This window comes from Phaseolus vulgaris, chromosome 3 (genome assembly GCF_051622355.1).
Source record: "Phaseolus vulgaris cultivar YP4 chromosome 3, ASM5162235v1, whole genome shotgun sequence".
Taxonomy (NCBI): domain Eukaryota; kingdom Viridiplantae; phylum Streptophyta; class Magnoliopsida; order Fabales; family Fabaceae; genus Phaseolus; species Phaseolus vulgaris.
This window is the reverse complement of record NC_143500.1, coordinates 8,800,680-8,821,994: the sequence shown is the minus strand read 5'-3', so window position 1 is coordinate 8,821,994 and position 21,315 is coordinate 8,800,680. Positions and strand designations below refer to the sequence as shown.

The following is a 21,315-nucleotide window of genomic DNA, read 5'->3' as shown; positions in this document are numbered from 1 at the left end:
TCCGAGATAAACGGGTCATCAGAACCTTGTGAGCACATTCCAAGTGGTGGTGATGTATCATTTGGCTCCGATTTGAGTAGATCTAATTTTTTTGTTCTTTTTGCCAATCAGGTTCTCTTTGTTAAGTCTGTTTTGTGATTTTTGTTTTCAATATTTGGTATGAAAACCTATAAGGAGGAACTTGCGATATCCTTAAAATCTACACATTCATTCCAGCAGATTTTATTTCCTTTTTAAGAGAATGTGATTGTTACAAATAGAGGAGTTAAGAATGTAATTAGCATGATTGTAATTAGTAAAATATTTCTTTATCCCTCTCATTATTCAAGTTAAAAATATTATACTCACCGTTATTGGATCTTCTACATCAAGCATTCCAACATTATTGATCAGGAAGTCACCATACTCTCCAATGCACCACACTGCAACGCGAACAAGAGTTTCCTGATGAAAAATATTAAGCAATGATATTACATCAATTGCAGTAAAGAAAAAATCCAAAGGATGAACAGACTTTGTGAAAGCAGAAAAGAGCACCTGTTCAGCTGACCTCTGAAATGCCTGGTATAATGCTCTTACTGTATATCCATGAAGTTCAGAAGCATTGCTTATCACAACAATTAAGGCGTGCCAAACTTCATCTTTCACAAAGTTCCCAGCCTACTAGTATAGCATAAAGATCACTATTTGCACTCAATGTGCAACCGAATAAAATGACTTAATATGAACACTACAAGTATCAAAATAGAAATCACAACACAATACATCCAATTTATTTAGTGGTACAAATACATGAAAGAAGCAGTACAGAATTGTCCTTGTGCAAACATTAAATGTTAAAAAAGCTTGGGCAAAAAGCATAATAAGCTGTCATAGCAATCATTTTTTCCTTGAATGTAGCATGCCAATTGTAGAGATAAGAAAAAAAACTTCACTATCATAAACAAAAAAAATACTAATTAATTTAATACCATAATAAACTATAACAGGTCAGTTTTTCCAGATGGAGATTTTAATTCACTAAAAAAGTTTGTTTCATATGTTCATACCTCAGACAGAACCTTGAGCATCTGATCAATGTACCAGATCTTCTCTGAGGAATACCTGAAGAATAAATAAGTAAATACTAATCAACCAAATACTTTTTATAGATGTGTGGGGGCAAAAGACTTTAGTTATAACTTCTAAACTGAGGAAGGTGAACGTATATGACACCTATGTGAAATCTACCAAATTGCTCTTTTTTACCAAAAGGATGAAGAAAGGATACAATATCCACTGCACAAAAGTTGTAAGGTCAAATAAGATGCTTAGTACTGTTAGTGTTACACAGAAAAAAAGGTTTATGATGTTTCTAATGATAATCAATAATTAACAATAATAAAACCTGTTCCACAAAACAAACCATCTTAAAATATTGACAGGTCATGAATGTCCCAAAAAATCATTTCATGATGACAAATAAATGTTAAAACACATAATTCTAATACACAAGCAACTCTAGCCTGCTAAAGCCACCACAAAAAAAGCAGAGTACAAATGATAAAAATAATACATTTTCACTCAAGAAGGAATACCATTGTGAACCTATATGACTCACTTTGAAACTATTGAACAAATTTTTTCAGTAAGGTCTACCCTGAAATCTGGATCACTGACTTCCAGATAGTCAACTAGCACCATTGTTAAGGCCTTCACATTAGTTTCATTCACCAGAATACAAACAAGTTCAAGGGCTCTTTTCCGAATTGAAGCATCAGAATCCTAAACCAAAAAGTCAAATCACTAATGTCGCAAAAGAAAGCTAAGTTTCACCATTAAATAAGAAATAGGAAGAGAGACTGCTCAATTAATTAATACCTTTATACATTCCAGAATTGTTGCACGATGCCTCTGCACTGCCTGAGCATCAACAGTGATAGCCTTTATCAACATGTTTAATCCTACGTATCTGAAGGGATAAGTTTGAAGATTCCAATTCACTTCGATAATGAATACAACAAGAAAAGCAAAAAAGTTTACAAAATTCTTTAAGAAAATGTTGCATAATCTGGAGAATTATGCTGTAATTAAGTGCAGACTCCATTCTATATTTATTAGGACAGATTTGTTAGTGATTTTATTTGATTTGGTTTGTACAGCTTTAAACACCCATTATTTCTAGCTTGCAATTATTTTTTTGGACAGCCTGCTGCAACTTTTTTTTTATCTTTTCTCCATTGACCACCACCTTGTACCATTGACCTTACTGCCACCGCCATTCACCGCTGCCAACCACCACCGCCGCATATCTCTGGAAACCGCCTCCGGCCGCCGGAAACCGCAACCGGAAATTTTTTCCGATGAGTTTTTTTTTGTGAACAGGACCAAATTTTACCAATTTGCAAAACTTAGTTGGTTTTGAGGTCTCATGGACTCCCTTAGAAAGACATCTAGTTATTGTTCCTTCAATATGAGTGGTAAGAGTTCTAGTCTCTTATCCTTTAATGCTTTTAGTACTGAAAATATCTGAATTATAGACTCTGGTGCTACTGATCACATGACATATTAGGTATAACAGTAATAACTGTTTATAACAGTCCTAACTGTTCACTTGTATTCCATACTGCACTGGGTACTATTAATACCCAGGCTGCTCTACATGTAAATTAGAATCTCAAATACTAAAGTTCTCTCAATCTCTCTCTCTCTTCTTCCTAATCCTTTCTCTCACCCTCTTTACTCTTTTATGGTATCCAGAGCCAAAAATGGCCTCATCATCTACCACTGAACCCAATTCTGAAACTTTTTCTGCCAAGCCCGAAGCCCTTCCCCCTCATATCTTTCATACGCCAATTCCTCTAAAACTGGACTCAGAAAACTTCCTTGTCTGGCGGCAGCAAGTTAATGCCACTCTTCGCAGTTTAGATCTTCTTTATTTTCTGGATGGGTCTTGCATTCCTCCACGTCGAAGAAGACGCTTCTCCAATTGTGAATTCCAAATACATCCAGTATGATCGTCAAGATCAAGCAATCTTGGCCTGGTTACTGGCATCAATGACTGCAGGTGTCCTCACCCAGATGGTTGGCATGGACACGTCAGCCCAAGTCTGGGAAAAGCTCCAGACCCATTATGCGTCCCAAACCCGTGCTCAAATCAAGAAGCACAAGCAGCAGCTGCGTACACCCAAGAAGGACCGCTCCATCTCTACCTACCTTCTTGATATCAAGAAAACTGTAGATCAATTGGTTGCTGTGGGTTGTCCCATCTCTACCGAAGATCACATTGAAGCTGTTCTTGATGGGCTGTCTGAAGAATACGACTCCTTTATAACCTCTATCACATCCCGTCTTGACCCTTACACGGTTGCAGACATTGAAGCACTGCTTCTTGCTCAAGAAAATCGTATTGAACGAAACAAACAATCTGTTGATCACATTCTGCAGGCAAATGTTGCTTCTGTCCCATCCTCCTTCTCTCCCTACAACTCCAGTTCTACACATTCTTCCTCCTTTTTCCGCCCCTCTGGTCACGCCAAACAATGGTTCTACTCTAAACCCCGCTTTCAGTCATCCCAGAACTTCCCCAAGATATCTTCTACTGCTTCCTCTTCTCGGGTTCAATGTCAAATCTGTGGAAAATATGGGCATACTGCCCTTCACTGTTGGCATAGGTTTGATTCTTCCACTCCATCTCAAGTTACTGCTAATACTGCTCACTTTCCTTCATCTTTTTGTGATGATGAACCTTCGATCCTCAGGACTCCCAAAAATCTCCATGATCCCCTTTGGTACCCTGATAGCGGTGCTTCCCATCATCTCACTGCTCATGGCACCAATCTTTCCACAACAACTCCCTACACAGGTTCGGAAAAGGTGGCTGTAGGTAATGGTTTCCAGCTTCCTATTACTTCTATTGGTTCTGCAACTTTTACAGATATTAATACTCATCATACCTTCTCTTTACACCACCTTCTGCATGTTCCTACTATTTCTAAAAATCTATTAAGTGTTTCCAGGTTCGCCCGTGATAATAATGTTTTCTTTGAGTTTCATGCTGATGTTTGCCTTGTTAAACGTCAGGGAACCAACAAAATCCTGCTCCAAGGCAAGCTTAAAGATGGTCTTTATGTGTTTCCCAATCTAGTTCAAACTGCATCATACTCTGCTTACAATACTGCACTCTCTGCTGGCTCTTCTGCTTATCATTTGTGGCACTCCCGGTTTGGTCATGCCCAACCAAGAGTGATTCATCAAATAATGAAGATGTGTAATATACCCTTTACTGCTAAACATGAATTTTGTGAATCCTGTGTTGTTGGCAAGTCCCATCAGCTTCCTTTTAAAGCCTCTCAAACTATATACTCTAAACCTTTACAACTTGTTTTCATTGACATTTGGGGGCCATCGGCTACCCCTGCCACTAATGGTGCTCCTTATTATATCTCTTTTGTGGATGCTTACACTAGATATGTTTGGTTCTATTTAATTCATGCTAAATCACAAGCTCTCACTGTTTTTAAATCTTTCAAAATATATGTTGAAAAACAGACTGGTTTTCCTTTGTTAAGCATTCAGACTGATAATGCAAAAGAATTTCTCTGTTTTAAATCCTTTTTGCTATCCAATGGCATATCTCACCGTCTAACTTGCCCTCACACTCATGAACAGAATGGTTCTGTGGAACGCAAGCATAGACATATTGTTGATATTGGTTTGACTTTACTTGCTTGCTCTAAATTACCCATGCATTTCTGGGGCTATGCTTTCACTGCTACTGTATCCATTATCAATGTTTTACCCACACCTGTTTTAAATAATCAAAGCCCATACTATTTGTTGTTTAACACACACCCTGATTATGTTTTTTATAAAACCTTTGGATGTGCTTGTTATCCTTTGCTTCGCCCATATAATAAACATAAAATGAGTTTTCGTTCATCTTTGTGTGTGTTTCTTGGCTATGCATCCAATCACAAAGGCTACATGTGTCTCTCTCCCTCTGGGCGTATGTATATTACTCGCCATGTTACCTTTAATGAATCTGTTTTTCCCTATGCTGATTCTTCTAACCTTTTTTCTTCTGTCTCTCCACCCACAAATAGCCCCTCCGATGCTTCACCTAGTTTAACTGTTTTTCAGCAACCAACTTTCTCTGTGTCACAACCAGCTCTTCCTGCCTCACAACCCATCGCCTCTGCCTCTTCACATGACCAACCTGCTTCCTCTGCATCCACATCTTCTCACTCTGATTTGTCTTCCACGGTTTCACCCCCACAACATTCTGCTCCTCACAACACTCACCCTATGCTTACACGTGCGAAGGCTGCCTTACTTGGTCCAAGTGCTTTCACTGCTGTCCCTGTGTTGCCTCTCCCAAAATCCACCAAAGAGGCCTTACAGCTTCCCCAATGGCTTGCTGCCATGCAAGAAGAACTTGCTGCTCTAAACACAAACAACACTTGGATTCTCACTACCCTTCCTCCTGGAGTTCAACCCATTGGCTGCAAATGGATTTTCAAAATAAAATACAATGCAGATGGCTCATTTCAGCGCAATAAAGCTCGCCTCGTCGCCAAAGGTTTTCATCAGCAATATGGTTTTGACTATTTTGAAACATTCAGTCCTGTGATAAAGCCTGTCACCATCCGTATTATCCTTACTCTAGCCCTTCAACTAAACTGGTCTGTCAATCAAATTGATATTAATAACGCCTTTTTGTATGGTGACCTTGAGGAATCTGTCTACATAAGTCAACCTCCTGGTTTTGAAATTGGTGACTCCAACACTGTCTGCAAACTTACCAAAGCTCTCTATGGGTTGAAGCAAGCACCTAGATCCTGGTTTCACAAGCTAAGTACCACTTTGCTTTCTCTTGGTTTTCATCCTACTAAAAGTGACACCTCTCTTTTCCTTCACTTCCACAACAATATTACTCTCTTTGTCCTAATCTATGTTGATGACATACTAATCACAGGGAACTCTAACAGTGCCATTCAGCGTCTTATTCACTCTCTCAGTCAGCACTTTGCCCTAAAGGACCTTGGGACTCTTCATTACTTTCTCGGGATTGAAGCCACTTGGACGTTGGATGGCGGCTTACATCTATCTCAAACTAAATACATTCAGGATCTCCTTCGTAAAACCAACATGCTCTCTTCCAAGCCTCAACCAACACCTATGCTCTCCACTACTCGTCTAACAATAGACGCTACCACTGTTGTAGATGATTCTTCATTCTATCGCTCAGTGGTAGGCTCTCTTCAATATATCCTCATCACTCGTCCTGAACTCGCCTATAGCGTCAACAAAGCATGCCAGTTCATGAACAACCCTCAACATCACCACTGGAATGCTGTTAAACGTATTCTTCGTTACCTAGCTGGCACTACCACTCATGGTCTTCATCTTCGGCGCCCTTCTCAACTCACTCTCAATGCCTTTGCTGATGCTGATTGGGGTTCTGATCCTGATGACAGGAAATCCACCTCTGGCCTTGTTGTCTTTCTCGGCTCGAACCCTATTGCTTGGCTTTCAAAGAAACAAAAGGTTGTCTCTCGCAGCTCCACTGAAGCAGAATATCGCAGCATTGCTGCTACGCTTGCTGAACTCAAATGGATCCAGAATCTGCTCACTGAACTTCGTCTTCCTCCTACGCTACCCACCATTCGCTCGGATAACCTTGGCGCTGTTCTTCTTGCATCCAATCCTATTATGCACTCCAAGACCAAGCATTTTGAGCTTGACCTCCATTTTGTTCGTGATGCTATTCAACAAAAGCAACTGCACCTTCTACATGTCCCTGCCACTTTACAGATCGCGGATGTTTTCACGAAACCTTTAAGTGCTGGCCCTTTTTCAGCCTTCTCACATAAATTAATGGTGTATCCTAAACCATCAATTTAAGGGGGGGATATTAGGTATAACAGTAATAACTATTTATAACAGTCCTAACTGTTCACTTGTATTCCATACTGCACTGGGTACTATTAATACCCAGACTGCTCTACATGTAAATTAGAATCTCAAATACTAAAGTTCTCTCAATCTCTCTCTCTCTTCTTCCTAATCCTTTCTCTCACCCTCTTTACTCTTTTATGACACCTCATTCCTCTTCTTTTTCATCCTACACTGCTTCATCTGGTAACCAATATATTACTGTTGCTAATGGTTCCAATACCCCCGTTACTAGTTGTGGTAACATTTACCTTCAACCTTCATTTCCTTTAAAAAATGTGTTTTATGTTCCCAAACTATCCAATAACCTCTTGTCTATTCAAAAGGTTACCCAAGATTTAATTGTGCAGTGGTATTTTTTCCTTCCCATTGTGCTTTTCGAGATCTTGCCACGGGGAAAACTATTGGAATTGCTAAAGAGCAGGGCGGGTTATATTATTTACAGCATGAAGAAAATAAAAAGTGTGCTAGACTACAGGCACACACTTCTAATCTTCAGCAAGGCCGTGAATCTTGGTCATCCTCTCAGATATGGCTTCACCACAGACGTCTTGGTCATCCTCCATTTAATACCCTAAAGTCCTTATTTCCTGTTTTATTTACAAAAGTGTCTGCTGAGTCTTTTCATTGTGATGTTTGTCAGTTTGCTAAACACCATCAGACAACTTTTCTTCCCAATGGTAATAAAAGTTCTAAACTTCAGATGTATGCGGACCTTCACCTATTCCTAATATATCGGGTGCAAAATGGTTTGTTTCATTTATTGATGATTGTACTCGTGTTACCTAGTATTGTCCATCTTCTCCCTTCACTCTCCATTGACAATGTACTCGTTTAATTTATTATTCCATAGTCGTCACATCTATTCTCTTGATTGTCTTATTTCTTTCACTCAAGATTTTGTTTTCTTACAAGACCAAATGTGAGTCTCGGGACCTATATCAACTACAACCTTTGCTTATGTCGGCTTGATGGTGAATTCCCCTTCTCTGATCCATGCTCAATAGGGCCATCGTATCCTTACCAAGCTTCAACACCTTGTACATAGAGATGGGATCAAGCCCATATATAAAATACATCAAACATCATGTATGGTTTCATTCTAAATCCATCATTTCATCAATCATCACTTATCACCTTGGCTCATAAAGGATATTGTTGAGAAACAGCTGGGCTAGAGAACCAAAGACTAAATATGACACGCAATTTAAAAAGTAAAATAAAAAATACTAGTGAGAGGTGTGTCCATCAGGTGACAGGTATGCACAGATCTTGCTTCTTGTTAGGTTAGGCCATGATACTATGTTAAGAGTGAAAAATATGAAAAATTTAGTGAATCTGATTCCCATTAGCAATTTACAAAACATATCTAAAAAAAAGCATATTGTTGTCATAATTTAAATAAAAATATGTTGTACAACTATGATCTCCTTATTTGCATTCTTTATAGAAAAAACTTACATAGAAACAAACCTGATATTGTTGTCTCGGTGGGACAAGAACTTTCCTAGAATATTGATGGCAAGCACCCGTAAGCCACCAGTATCTTGAACGCTCATTATTGTTTGAACACACTCATATAAAATGGCATTCCCAATGATTTTATTTGACTCGATCTTTGTAGCCACCTAAAAGAAATATCAAGGTAAAGAAATGACCATAATTTAGAGAGACAAAACTTGGTTGTTTATAATTAGCAACAATAAATGTAGCGTAGCGAAGTGTCATAGACAATGTATTTGGCTTGAGTAACGGAAAGGACAGATTTGCTCCGATGACAAAGCACAGCCAGAATCCCTTCTTTTCAGTTATTTCCCTCTTTCACTCCAATCTTATGCATTCCAAGCTAACATGCGTAACTCAAGCTTAGAAGCATATGTGGGATTGGGGATTGAATTGGAGTTTTGGGTTTTCAAGTTCTCAATCAATTATAAGGGGTTATGAAAATGGAAGATACTCTGCTGTTTTTTATGTTTATTCTTTTCTAGCACGTTTAAACACAGAAAAAGGTATTTCAAAATTACACTCTAAATCATTTTGTTTGACAAAACTCCCAACAAAATAACACATAGGTTGCCACGTCATCAACCTTTGTAATGGAGGTAATAGATACAGACTAAAACCAGTGTTAAGAGACATAATTTGGTTGTATTAGGGAAATGTATGATCTTATTATATCGAACAGGGATATATGATATGGTTTGATATAGGGAAATATTTGCTAAAATAACTCCCATTATTAGTTATTGATTTTATTCCTTACTTTCAATATAAATAAGAGTATTCACGTGTGTATACAAGACAAATAACTACAACCACCCTCCCTCCAACCAAATTTTCAAAAATTTGGAGGACTAAAAAGTGGAAAAGAAAAATTTGACTAAAAAAAAGTCGAACTTTAAGGGACTTATAATATATTTAAGTCTATTTTCAATTACTTGATTCCTTAGAATATTCTTTTAGAACTTATTACATATGGACTCAAACTAACTATATGGACTCCTGTTTTATAGCTTCACTAGTGTAAGCTAAACCAAAATGTGCTTTTATATTGTTCAGTGATCTATCATGGAATTATTATAAATACCTCTTAGCTTCTGTAGCTTTCTATTAATCATGTCTCCCCCCTCCCCCCGACTACATTTAAAGTTTAGAGTATTGAACTTTCAAATGAATACATGTTAAAATATGATTAATAAATTAATGTTTTTTAAAGGCCAAAACCAACTATTAAAGCATAAAACCATTTTTAAAGGCCAAAATTGGAAGTTTTTTTATTTTAAAAACCGATTTTGGCTATAACTGATCATATAGCCAGTTTTTAAAAAATTAAAATCAGTTTTACCAAACCAAATACGGTTATGGAAAATATCACCTGGTTTGGTTATAAAATGCAATTGTCAAATATGGTTATGGATTGGGTCATATATGGTTACTATATGAACACCACTACTTTCTCTAGGCGTACCTTGAGATAGCAATATTATTTACAGAAACAAATGCTTCTTCCTTGGAGAGTACAAAATAGACTGACAAATAATATCTAGTCTAGTGCAGAAGTAGTGGCAGGGACTATGCCACAACAAAGGCGCTATAGCCTACTAGTTAAAACCCTGCTTCTAATGCATCCATTTCCTCAAGAACAAAGTTCTCCATTTTTCATCTTCAAAAACTTTGAAATTTGAATATTATCCAACCAAATCTGTAACAAAAACTCTATCTAGGGAACAAATTAGCATACTAAACTTTAACTTTCAAAAAATAAAAAGAAAATAAAATAAATTAAACATGAATTTAATTCTAAAAATGGAAAAAGATTTAATGAATTAATAGCACAGCCAAAAAGGATCAGAGTAAGACATGAGAATTAAGAAATAGCAAAGCAAAAATGTAATAATGAGGGAAAAAAACTTTGGATGCTTTACGATCTGATCAATACTCCTAAAAAATTCACAAGACTTTATGACAATTTCATCTAAACTTTTGTAAAAGAAGTTAAAAGTATAAAAAGCAAAGAATGCTAAAATAGGACTTCGATCCGTAGAGACACCAGGCACTCTGAATTACTCTTGTACCTTGTGCATCTAGTTTTTTCAAATTTCACAAATATCTCGTCATCATCCAAATTGTATTTTCCCTATTTTTCTCCAATAAAACTTACTTTTGAATTTAAAAGGAAAAAGAAAAACAACAAGGAAACAAAAGTTTCCTTCAATCCTTTATTAACACACCTGCTTTATTTTGTCTTGGCACGTAAGGCAGAATAATTTGCTTTTATCAAATTGAATAAAAGTCGAGAAAATATCCAAACAGCATATACAATTTTCAACAAGGTTATTAACAGAACAACACCGAAATGACATTTTAAATCATTTCTGAAGTAGAAATACAATATAAAACCATAAAACTGACATTGAACACTAACCTGGGCAAGTATGTCATTCATAGAATCACTAGCATCTGCATCACCTTCACCCAATACCCGCAACAGTCTTAGCAATCTGATATGCAGAAAAGGGTCCGTGAAACCACCAACATCATACTCTGGTGAATAAGCATTGTTTGCTAAATCCTTTAGAGCTCTGACCAAACCATCCATGCATTTCTACGATAATTGTTCAAATTGTATTTTAATATAACAAAATCTGACCTCAGTCAAATAAAACACCCTAAGATGAAATATAATATAAAGTTATGCATATGAGCCTAGTTTGCATGCCTTTACATAAATAAATAATTCATAGAATTTGAGCTTAGGACCTAACTCAACTGCAAAATAACTAACCTATAAGATGAAGATTGCCCAAGCCTTATAAGCACTAACTTAACCCATATCTACATTTTTATTAGACTTGACACTTATCTATAGTTGATATGTAATCTCAACTACCTAAACATAATTGACATCCTACTGACTCCATTATATGACACTTCACTCAGCCTTGAAAACCAATTCCCATGGTGAGACAGACCCTATCTACAGGACCCAAGTACATATTCACCACGGCATGATCCACAATTACTAGTGATTCCAACATCAGGTTCACTTTGGCAACATTAAGAGTTCTAATAAATCTAATTCTAATAAGATATGTCAATATACTCATTACATAAGGAAGCAAAATAAAAAAGAATAAATTTTAAGAGATATGTTTTGTATTCTTTTAATCATAAAAAAATGTCACTTTACTTTTTTCTTTTTTTTTCCAAGATATGTTAATAAAATAGTTAAACAACCTTTTTTTTATAAAATTCATATTAGGCATCACTATGAATTTTGACATCTCGGCTAGGTTGATACATCAAAGTCCACTAATCATCTGTCATCACATGAACCATAACATAAAAGAGAAGAAAAGAATACAAAACGTGGGGGACCAAACTAAGACAAGGAGGCATAACAGAGTACCAAAAAATGTCTAACTTATTATCAACACTCAAATTAGCCAATTTATCAGCACAATTATTTTCTTCCCTAAAAATATGAGAAACTTTGAAATCCATGCGAACACATAGTTGCATACATCTTCTCCACCTCTCTCTAAGAGTCCAAGAAACCACTTCCACAAAAGGAAAAGCTTGACAGAGCAAAGTAGAATCACTCTCCAACCAAAGCTTTCTGAAACCAGCCCTCTGAGCATGTTCAATGGCAAGAGAACTCAGCATACAAGGCATTATGATTCCCCAAAAAAGTAGAAAAACCACCAATATATTTTCCGTGACTCCCAATGAAGATACTCGCACAAGCAACAGGGTCTGAATGAAGACCCCTGAGCAGCACCGTCAATGTTCACTTTAGTCCAACCCACATGTGGGAAGTTAGAATACACTTGTACAGGAACATAGACCTTACCAAGTCTGATGCTAATGCCAAAGAACTTCAAGACAGTGAAGTCATCCATCTGATTAGACATACATTTTTTAGACCTATTACCTAAAATACGAATGCAGACCTTAACCAAGTGAATGGTACAGACCATACTGATGCACTGTTGAAATCTGGTATGATTCATCATCCTCCATATCATCCAAAGATAGAAGGTGATAGCGACAAGCTTAATGTGCTTAATAATAGGGCTATCGGGAGACTTAAGAAAAGTAATAAAACCAGAACATGAAAAATTATTAACATCAGGAAAGATATTCTGAAGCCAAGACCAAATAAAATAAACATGGTCAATACTCTCCTCTTGCTCCCTGCATAGAGAGCACATAGAACATAAAACAACATCTCGTTTCTGAACCTCATTATCAATAGGAAGCCTCTTATGAATGACTTACCAAAGCACTAGAGATTTGGCAGAAGGAATGGAACTAGACCAAATTAACTTCCCCCTGTCCCAAGGAGAAGGAGGAGAGAAAAATATTCCTGGCAGTTTTCTGATTAAGAACCCCCGCTGTCCTCCATTCTCCAATTAGGAACATTAAGCAAATCGGAGAGCACCAAATAATTAATAGAATGAATATCAGGATGTCTACAAATATCTGGAGAAAGATACCAACCAGGTCCTATCCAACCATCAGCAACAGTAGAGGTAAGACTAATTCTTTCAAGATAAGGCACCCTAGTAATAAAGGAAATGCATTTAGAAGAACACCATAAATCATTCCAGAAATTAATTTGATCACCCCTCCCAATAATCCAGAAAGTGCTGTCTAAAACAGAATCAAAATACTCATTAATTCCAGGCCAAATAAACGAAGAATGACAAGAAGAAAACTTCAAATTCTTAGATTTCAGGAATCTGGAACACATAATAATAGACCAAGGCATATTAGTGTAGGCAAAATCCCAAGCTAAATGAAGGAGATAGGCTTTGTTTTCCACCTGCAGATTAAGCACTTGCAAACCCCCATCTTCTTAGAACTGCAACAAAATTCCATTTAATAGTAACCAAACTAGCCTTATTAACATTCCCAGTCCAAAATTTCTAATCCATCTGTTAACCTCTTTTAAAAGAATAAGAGGCCATTCATAAATTTGAAAATTGTATGTCATAATACCAGAAATAACAGAGTTAACTAATTGGATCCTCCCCATCATGTTTAAACTTTTACCATTTATTTTTAACCTTATTAGCCAAGGCTTAAAATAACGAGACTTAGGAGCACTAACAAAAATCGGAACACCAAGATAATTATAAGGAATAGACCCCCTATTGCATCCTAAAATAGTTAATTCTGTCATTGAAAGAAGGAGAGTTATCAGCAGTGAAGAAAAGACTTTCGGAAACATTCATCCATTGGTCAAAAGAGGTACCATATGCTTGTAAAAACTCCATAAGTTTGATCAAGGATTTATTGTTAGTCCTACAAAAAAACAAAAAGATCATTTGCATACAGAACATGTGATGAAAAAACAATCCCTTTAAGACCAGCCATAGGAAGAATCTACTGCTCAAGAACCAACAGAAATAATTCTCTACTAAGCACCTCTTCAGCCAAACAAAAGAGAAGAGGAGATAAAGGATCTCCCTGCCTAACACCCCAGCTGCAAGAAAATACCCAACCAAATTGCCATTGATTCTTATAGAAAGAAAAGCAGATTTAATAATGGTATGAATCCATTTGATAAAGATCTAGTGAAAACCAAACTATTGTAGAACCTGCAACAAAAAAACTCCAGCTAAGAGTGTCAAAAGCTTTGGGAATATCAATTTTAATAGCAACATTATCACCCTTGACATTATCACTCTTTAATATTCCACCCTTTGATGAAATCATTTTGATAGTGAGAGATGATCCTACTACAAACACCAGCAAGTCTGTCAGTGAGGATTTTAGAAATTACTTTAAGTTAGCAACAACAATAGGCCTGAAATCCTTTATAGAAACAGCCCCCTGAATCTTGGGAATAAGGAAAACAATATTGGAATTCGTGCCAGGAAGGATCCAACTTTGAATAAAGAATTGCTTAACAGTGGCACAAACATCAACACTAATAATATCCCAACAGCCTTGAAAAAAAGAACTCCCAAAATCATCCGGACTAGGAGCACCATCCATGTTAAGGCTAAAAAAAGATAGCTTAATTTCCGCATTATCCGGAACTTTAGTCAAGAGCAGATTCTGATCTTGATTAACAAGAGGAGGAATATATTTAGAAACCAAAGCAAAAATTTGAGCCTGAGTAGCATGACTAGGACCAGCAGCATCTAAATCATTATAGAAATTAAGAATAGAATCTTCAATGAGCTTAGGGCTTTTAAGAACAGAATCACCAGTAACAAGTTTGTGTATACCACTAGCATTATGTCTTTCTTTTTCACCACAGAATGAAAGAAAGTTGTGTTCCTATCACCAACCATGAACCAATTCATCTTAGCTTTCTCCTTCCAAAAGATAGCTTGGCAATCCAAGGCCATGTTAAGATCATCCATAACAATCTTGTCCTGAGCAAGCAGGGAAGAAATAACAAAATTGGAACAACTAGCAATAAGGTTATGAATATCAGTCAGCTTTTTCTGGTTTCCAGTCACACCAGAGTGAACATTCCCAAAAATTATTGTTGTTCCAGGCTTTAAGAACCACCTTCAATCTTTTCCGCTTTCTTTGGAGAACCAGCATAGGGCAACCAGAAGCAGGACCAGCCCAAGATTCCTTGACCAGAAAAAATAAGTCAAGGTGTTGGAACCACATTTTAAAAAATCTGAAACTAGGCGTTCTCTTAACATCCACGTTATTAGAAATAGATAGAACCAAAGGGGATCAGAGCAAAAATCTAGGGAGATCCACCATATATACTGCATAGAGGAATGTAACAGGGTAAATCAACCATCTCCATTTTAGCTTAACTCATTCATCAATATAATCTAACAGCACAAAAAGGAAGTAGGAGAAAGCAAGGCAGCAATACAGCAGAAACAGGGACCAGCAACCCAACAATAAGAGACTCAGCCAAAACCAATAAGCTAACCAGAAAAAGAGAGTACAAAATCAGTGGTTCATTCACTTTTAATGAAGGAGCAGAGTCCCACAGTAGGAACTTATCAGGAACAAAGAGATGAGAGGTCCATAGCATAAACGAAGCCAAAAACAGAAGATTAGACAAAAACAACAAAGAAAATGAAGGAATGAAGGAAGGATATGTTGAAGAGAAAAACAGAGAAAATGGTTGTAATTAGTGCATGAATGGAGTTTAAGAAAAGAGCAAGAATGCACAGAATAATCCCAAGGAGAGTTACAAGCAGCATGATTAGAGACAATATTTTTAGTTCATAAAAACAATTCTTTAATTTCTCTTTTATTTTTTGGATTCATAATTTGTAGAATTTAATTTCTTCAATTTCTTTTTAATTTGGATTTTAATTGTAATTGTAGAAGGGATGAAATTTGGATTCAATTGAAGATTCAATCAAACCCAAATTGGAGTTCTAAACTTCAGCAATAGGAGAAAAGAGGCAAGGAAAGCATGTGCTAATTAGTGCCTTGAGAAGAAAGCTACACAAGTATGAAAAGTGTGACCAAGGCATGATTGCCCCTAAAACTCATGGCCGCATGTAGATTTAGAATTTGAATTTCAACTTTATCCCTCTTGTATTTCATTTCGAAAATTTTCGAACCTTGATGGCTATAAAAAGTCATCTCCTCTCTTTGTAAATCAATTTTGAGTATATGAAATACAGAGATATTATAGAGCACTGTCTCTTTTGTGAGAGTGATTCTCCTTACTTGAGTCTTATCTTGATATCTTAATGTACTTATCCTGAAAATGGATGTTCCACTTCAAGTGGCGTTTTCTTCCATCTCAAAAGTCTCCACGTTTTCTTTTTCTTTTTATCGTGTTCATTCGGTTCATGTGTTCCTATCTTCTATCCTATTCAGATCACAAGTTTTTATGTTACTGTTAGTTTGATTCTTATTTACTTATAATGATCTTAACCAATATGTGTTCTTGTGCTGATAAAATCATTAATTCAAGTCTTTCATGGATTCAATCCATTACTTAAGGAAAGGATGTGATTCTATTTTGATCTGGTTTTCTTAATATTATATGCTTGTGTTTTTTAAGTTTTCCATGTCTATATGTACTCTGAGACTCTCTCACACGAAGGACACATTATCCATCTTGTAGGAGGACAAAAATTTGACTTGTTTTGTGAGTCTTTACAAGAGATTTAACAAAAAGATCCGTCTATGACTTTTTTGAATTGGGTTGCACAACCTAACCAGCCACTAGTGAAACCTGACCTATCACAAAAGTCATCCAACTTTGTTTCAAAATCGCACAACATATACATTGATCACAATTCCATAATTCAAGTAGTGATTCATGATAAAAAAAACAATTCACCAGTGCAATTCATTTTGCCACTGTTCACTCAAATCACATTAAATAACTGGAATCTTATCATGAAAGGATAAATATCTAAATTGGCCCTGAAAGATGAGTAGACTAGCTAATAGGTCCCTGATTAAAATTTTCATGACTTGAAAGATTCATATGTTTGCATACAAGTCCCTCGTATCAAATATAAAGAAAAGTTTGTGTCTTCATATCAAATACAAACAAAACAAATGAATTTTGTGTGTCTCCATATCAAATACAAAGAAAACAAATGAACCTTTCAAGGACTCATTTATAAAAAAAAAATTAAACAGAGATCTATTAGTCATCACACTCATCTTTAAGGGATCAATTTGGGTATTTACTTTATTGCATACTAACTAAAATAATTAAAAATGAAAACAAAAACAAAACATTTTCTCAAACTAAATAGACCTTAACATTCTTGTAACAACTATCAGTAAAAAAGAAAAATATATTCTTTAACTAAATATTGCATATTAGTGTATCACGTGGCACTACAGAATGATTTTGTTGTGCTAAGTTTATAGTGGATAAAATTACTAAATTTAATCTAACTAGTAGATGGAGGAAAATATACTAGCTAAAGAGAAATAATCATAATAAAGATTGAAAAACACCTTTCTAACATGTTCAAGAGCTTCTGAGCTAATTTTGCACAGATCTGTACAAAGCTGAACCCCAGTGATCAAAACTCCATGATGTTTCTCCCTTAGTAAGGCAGTAGCAGGACCAACAAAATTTTCAGCCAAGTCTGGAACTTTCTTTATGATTCTTGCAGAGCACAATGCTGCCTATATAAAAGTGACTATACTAAGCTGATCAGAGTGAGTGAAGAATAAAAATTCAAAAAAGTTAAATGGAAAAGGTTTTGCCTATGACTCAAGAACTCAACATTAAATTATAACACAGCTAGAATCATTAATCAAATGGGAGGCAGACTTCTACTCAAAATAATAGTAATAATAGTAGTAGTAGAAACATCCAAAAACACATTGAACAAAGTTAGTACTTGAATGGGAAAAAAATTGATATCCAAAACCAACTAAGATGTCATGATCTCGTAGGTCTGAAACTACCTTTGGTATTATATGATCATACATAAATATATAGCAACAACCAAACTTTCAGAAGTTGAGGTTAGCTACATGAATTTAATCAATGCAAAATGAGTTCTACCAGAAAACTAAAATTCAGTGAAATCATTGAACAGGAATTTAGTAGTGATTTCTCTTTAAGTTTTTCAATGTCTTCCTCTACCCCTTTTAATTGAACTATCTTCCACTCTCTCATTGGAGTTTTTGTTGATTTTCTTGTCCCTTTATCAAACCACCTTAGGTGAGTTTCCATCCTCTTGTCCTCAGTAGGTGAGCCCTTGATAAATATAAAACTTCTTTATCCTTTCTCTCTCCCTTCTCTATGTATAGTGAACTCTATTAAGAAGTTTCAAAACTAATTGCTTTAAGTAAGAGCAAATAATTGTCATTATGTACAGGAGACACTATAAAGTCATAAAAGCATTTATAGTCTTCCTTTCCTAAGCATACATGAATGCATGACTCTGAATATCCAATATATCTATCAAGTTTCAAAATTCCTGAAGAGATTAAATTTTGTTGAAAGGGTATGAAATATAATTAAAAGTTCACCTTCTTCCGAATATTTGGATCTCGAAAATCCAGTAATCTCTCAACCTCTTGTGCAAGATCACGAGCCATTTCGGCTGAACAAATATTTCCTAAAGCACAAAGGGCAAGTCCCACAATATATTGATTTGTGTGATTAAGATCTCTGTGACTTAGCTAAGGTTGATATATCCCATCATCAATATTGCCAAGGAAAGTAAAATTTTGAGGAACTAAAAAACAAATGATCAATATTGACATGAAATTGGATACTGTTTCAAAGAATTGGTTACCAACATTAGAACTTCTTGTTTTTCATCAAGAAGCAACATAAGACCAAGGTAACCCATTCTCTTCTCCGGAAATCCAGGAGATGCTATCAACGTTAGGCACTCCATTTGACCAAAATAAGTGGGGTAGCCAAGTATGTGGATGAACATTAGCTTAGCCAGATTCCGATGCCTATAGTGTTGATCATTTTCATTTATAGAAGTACGAATGGCTGCACATTCTTTTCTTACAACGGCACGTTCTTCTGCTGCAGTTTTGCAAGCACGTATGGCCCGAATCATGTCCCTAAATGCAGGGATATAAATTACAGTGTTAATAGATACTGATAATATTTTAAAATATATTATAAACATTTATATCTTTGAAAAAGAACAAACTACATGTTAACTGTATTTGATTTACAATAAAAAAAATACTGAAAAAATTCATTCACGATTAGCGAAACACACAATCGCTAGGACTTACAGAAAGGAAGTGTTTGAGTCAGTGACCACATAGCAGGACTGCAATTCCAACTTTCTTGTATAATGTTATATCGAAACAACAAAACTTATGATAGAAAGGGTGGAGAAGAGAATCTCATTACCCCAAGTTAAAACCAACTTAAGCATTTTAAATTTTATAAAACCTCTATCATCTAACTTCTGCAAAAGTAAGGGTGCATGAATTGATTTTAACTCAAGAAAGAAAATAATTCATTTTATCTTCATATTTTCATTTCGTATAAATACTTCCTAATAAATTTATCCAGAGACTTCACATCCTAAACAAAGATAGCATATTGAATAAAGGCCTTCAAATTGGTTCCTGACAAAATACTTAATGACACATGCACAACAATTATTAAGCAATACCGGCATAGCATCAGGCAAATGGCAATGTCTTCAATAGAACTTAATGAAAGGAAACAAAAGAATCAATTGAGACACTAAAACTGCTAATCAACTTAATCATTTGCTAATTGCATCCATGCCGAACAATTTCACAAATTATTGAGGTTCTTCTGAGTGAGCAATGCTTATTATTCTTCTTTTTCTTCAGGTAAGAAAAATGAAAGACCGTGATTTGCATTGCATACCTCAAACGTGTAGGAGAAGAGAATGCATTCATGATCGGAAGGTCGAGCGGATCCAGTTTGATTCGATTCCGATGTGAGAGTAAAAAAATATTTGGATCTGAGAGCAGCGTTTTTGGTGTGAGCCTCTGAAATTTCTTTCTCTTTCTTTTTCCTTCTTCCTCTCTCACCCGCAACGATCATAATGCAATGCGCTATGCCAACATTGCTGTATATGAATTTTGTGAAAGGAAACGAAAAAGAGGAAAATAAATGAGGGAACTAAGTTGGTTGAACATTTAGCTTTGAGGAGTTCAACCATTTTTTTAGAAGGTGCAATTTAGCATCATGGATTTGCATGCTTCCTTGTGAAAAACACTGATATGATTCAAGAACATATATTATTTTCATTTTTTTAATTTGATCATACTTTTATAAAATAAGTGTTAAATAATGAATAAACATATATTTTATATGGCCTAATATAAAATACATTTAAAAACTTTTTGTAAAATGCTTTTAAGAATTGAAACGGCAACAAATTAATTAATTTATTGTCGTGATTATATTAATAAATTATATGATCATTGGATAATTCACAAATAGTTAGTTATTCACTTTGAATGATCGATTATTTGACTTTAAAAAAAACATGAATAAATAATTTATTGTCTCGTAAATTAATTGATTATATTTAACAATACAATAAATTATTTTTTTATAAAACTATCATCTTTGTTTCTAGTCCATAGAAATATAGTTTTGAGAGATGAAAGTAAAACTTTCATTTGGTCCAACACAATCATATACTAAAAAAAAAAAAATGTGATCATGAATTCAAATCTTATAATGGTTCACAACTATGTTACGAGAGTATTGAGTAATATAAGGCGAATTTCTAGATGAAGAAAAAAAAAGTGTTTTCAAGAACATACGGTTAAGATTTAAAATGTGCATTTTTTTACAAAGAGATAATATCTTCTTTTTTTTATTATTATTATTACTATTATTATTATTATTATTATTATTGTTGTTGTTGTTGTTGTTGTGGTTCTTGTAGGGGTTGGAAAGGTCTCGTCGTTTAAAATAAAGTGAGAGAAGTACACACATAGTTTATATTGGTTCATCCAAGACTTGGGCTACATTCACTCCTCTCAAGCAACCCACTTAAGAGTAATTCCTAACACAAGTATTGTGTATCTCTCTAGGTACAAATATTCTACACCTTTCTAGGTACAAGTATCATACACCTCTTTAGGTAGAAGTATTTTACACATCTCCAAGTAACCAATCTTAATCTCCCCTGAGACTAAGACCTCTCAATAAGCGAGACTAAGACCTCTCAATAAGTGAGAATAAGACCATTCAACAAGTGAGAAACACTCTAATCAGAGAGCAATAATGAAAGCGCACAGGGTTATCTTCACAAAATGAAGGATTTATAATGATAGACTCACTCTCCAAAGTATGGATGCTCTAAACCACAAAAACGAAATACAATCAATGTAAGACTATGCACACTATAGATTTTGATCGTGTTGTATATATTCATTGTATCTTCTTCATCTTCAAGGTATTTATATAGCTTTCATATTATTACC

The 21,315-nt window shown here is 35.3% G+C and overlaps 1 protein-coding gene across 15 annotated transcripts in view; it reads right to left on the bottom strand.

The window, feature by feature from the left end:
* Window positions 1-20,090, bottom strand: part of LOC137806481 (AP-1 complex subunit gamma-2) — a 28,701-nt gene extending 8,611 nt beyond the window's left edge. For 5 of the 15 annotated variants that reach the window (XR_011080354.2, XR_011080353.2, XR_016519461.1 and 2 more), the window contains exons 1-11: window positions 19,739-20,090; window positions 18,643-18,945; window positions 18,394-18,535; window positions 17,365-17,538; window positions 10,862-11,041; window positions 8,410-8,564; window positions 1,861-1,951; window positions 1,601-1,764; window positions 1,050-1,104; window positions 538-660; window positions 349-444 (exon numbers count right to left, since the gene is read on the bottom strand). Coding sequence is in view for 10 of the 15 variants with exons in the window: in XM_068606621.2 (XP_068462722.2) it covers window positions 349-444; window positions 538-660; window positions 1,050-1,104; window positions 1,601-1,764; window positions 1,861-1,951; window positions 8,410-8,564; window positions 10,862-11,041; window positions 17,365-17,538; window positions 18,394-18,535; window positions 18,643-18,945; window positions 19,739-19,770 (1,515 nt within the window). In the remaining 5 variants the exon portion in view is untranslated. Of the gene's footprint in view, window positions 1-348; window positions 445-537; window positions 661-1,049; window positions 1,105-1,600; window positions 1,765-1,860; window positions 1,952-8,409; window positions 8,565-10,861; window positions 11,042-11,960; window positions 12,207-12,717; window positions 12,860-17,364; window positions 17,553-18,393; window positions 18,536-18,642; window positions 18,946-19,738 lie in introns of those variants that run through there. The other 10 variants (XR_016519462.1, XM_090300235.1, XM_090300231.1 and 7 more) reach the window with 9 other exon arrangements.
* Between the last annotated feature and the right edge of the window lie 1,225 nt (window positions 20,091-21,315).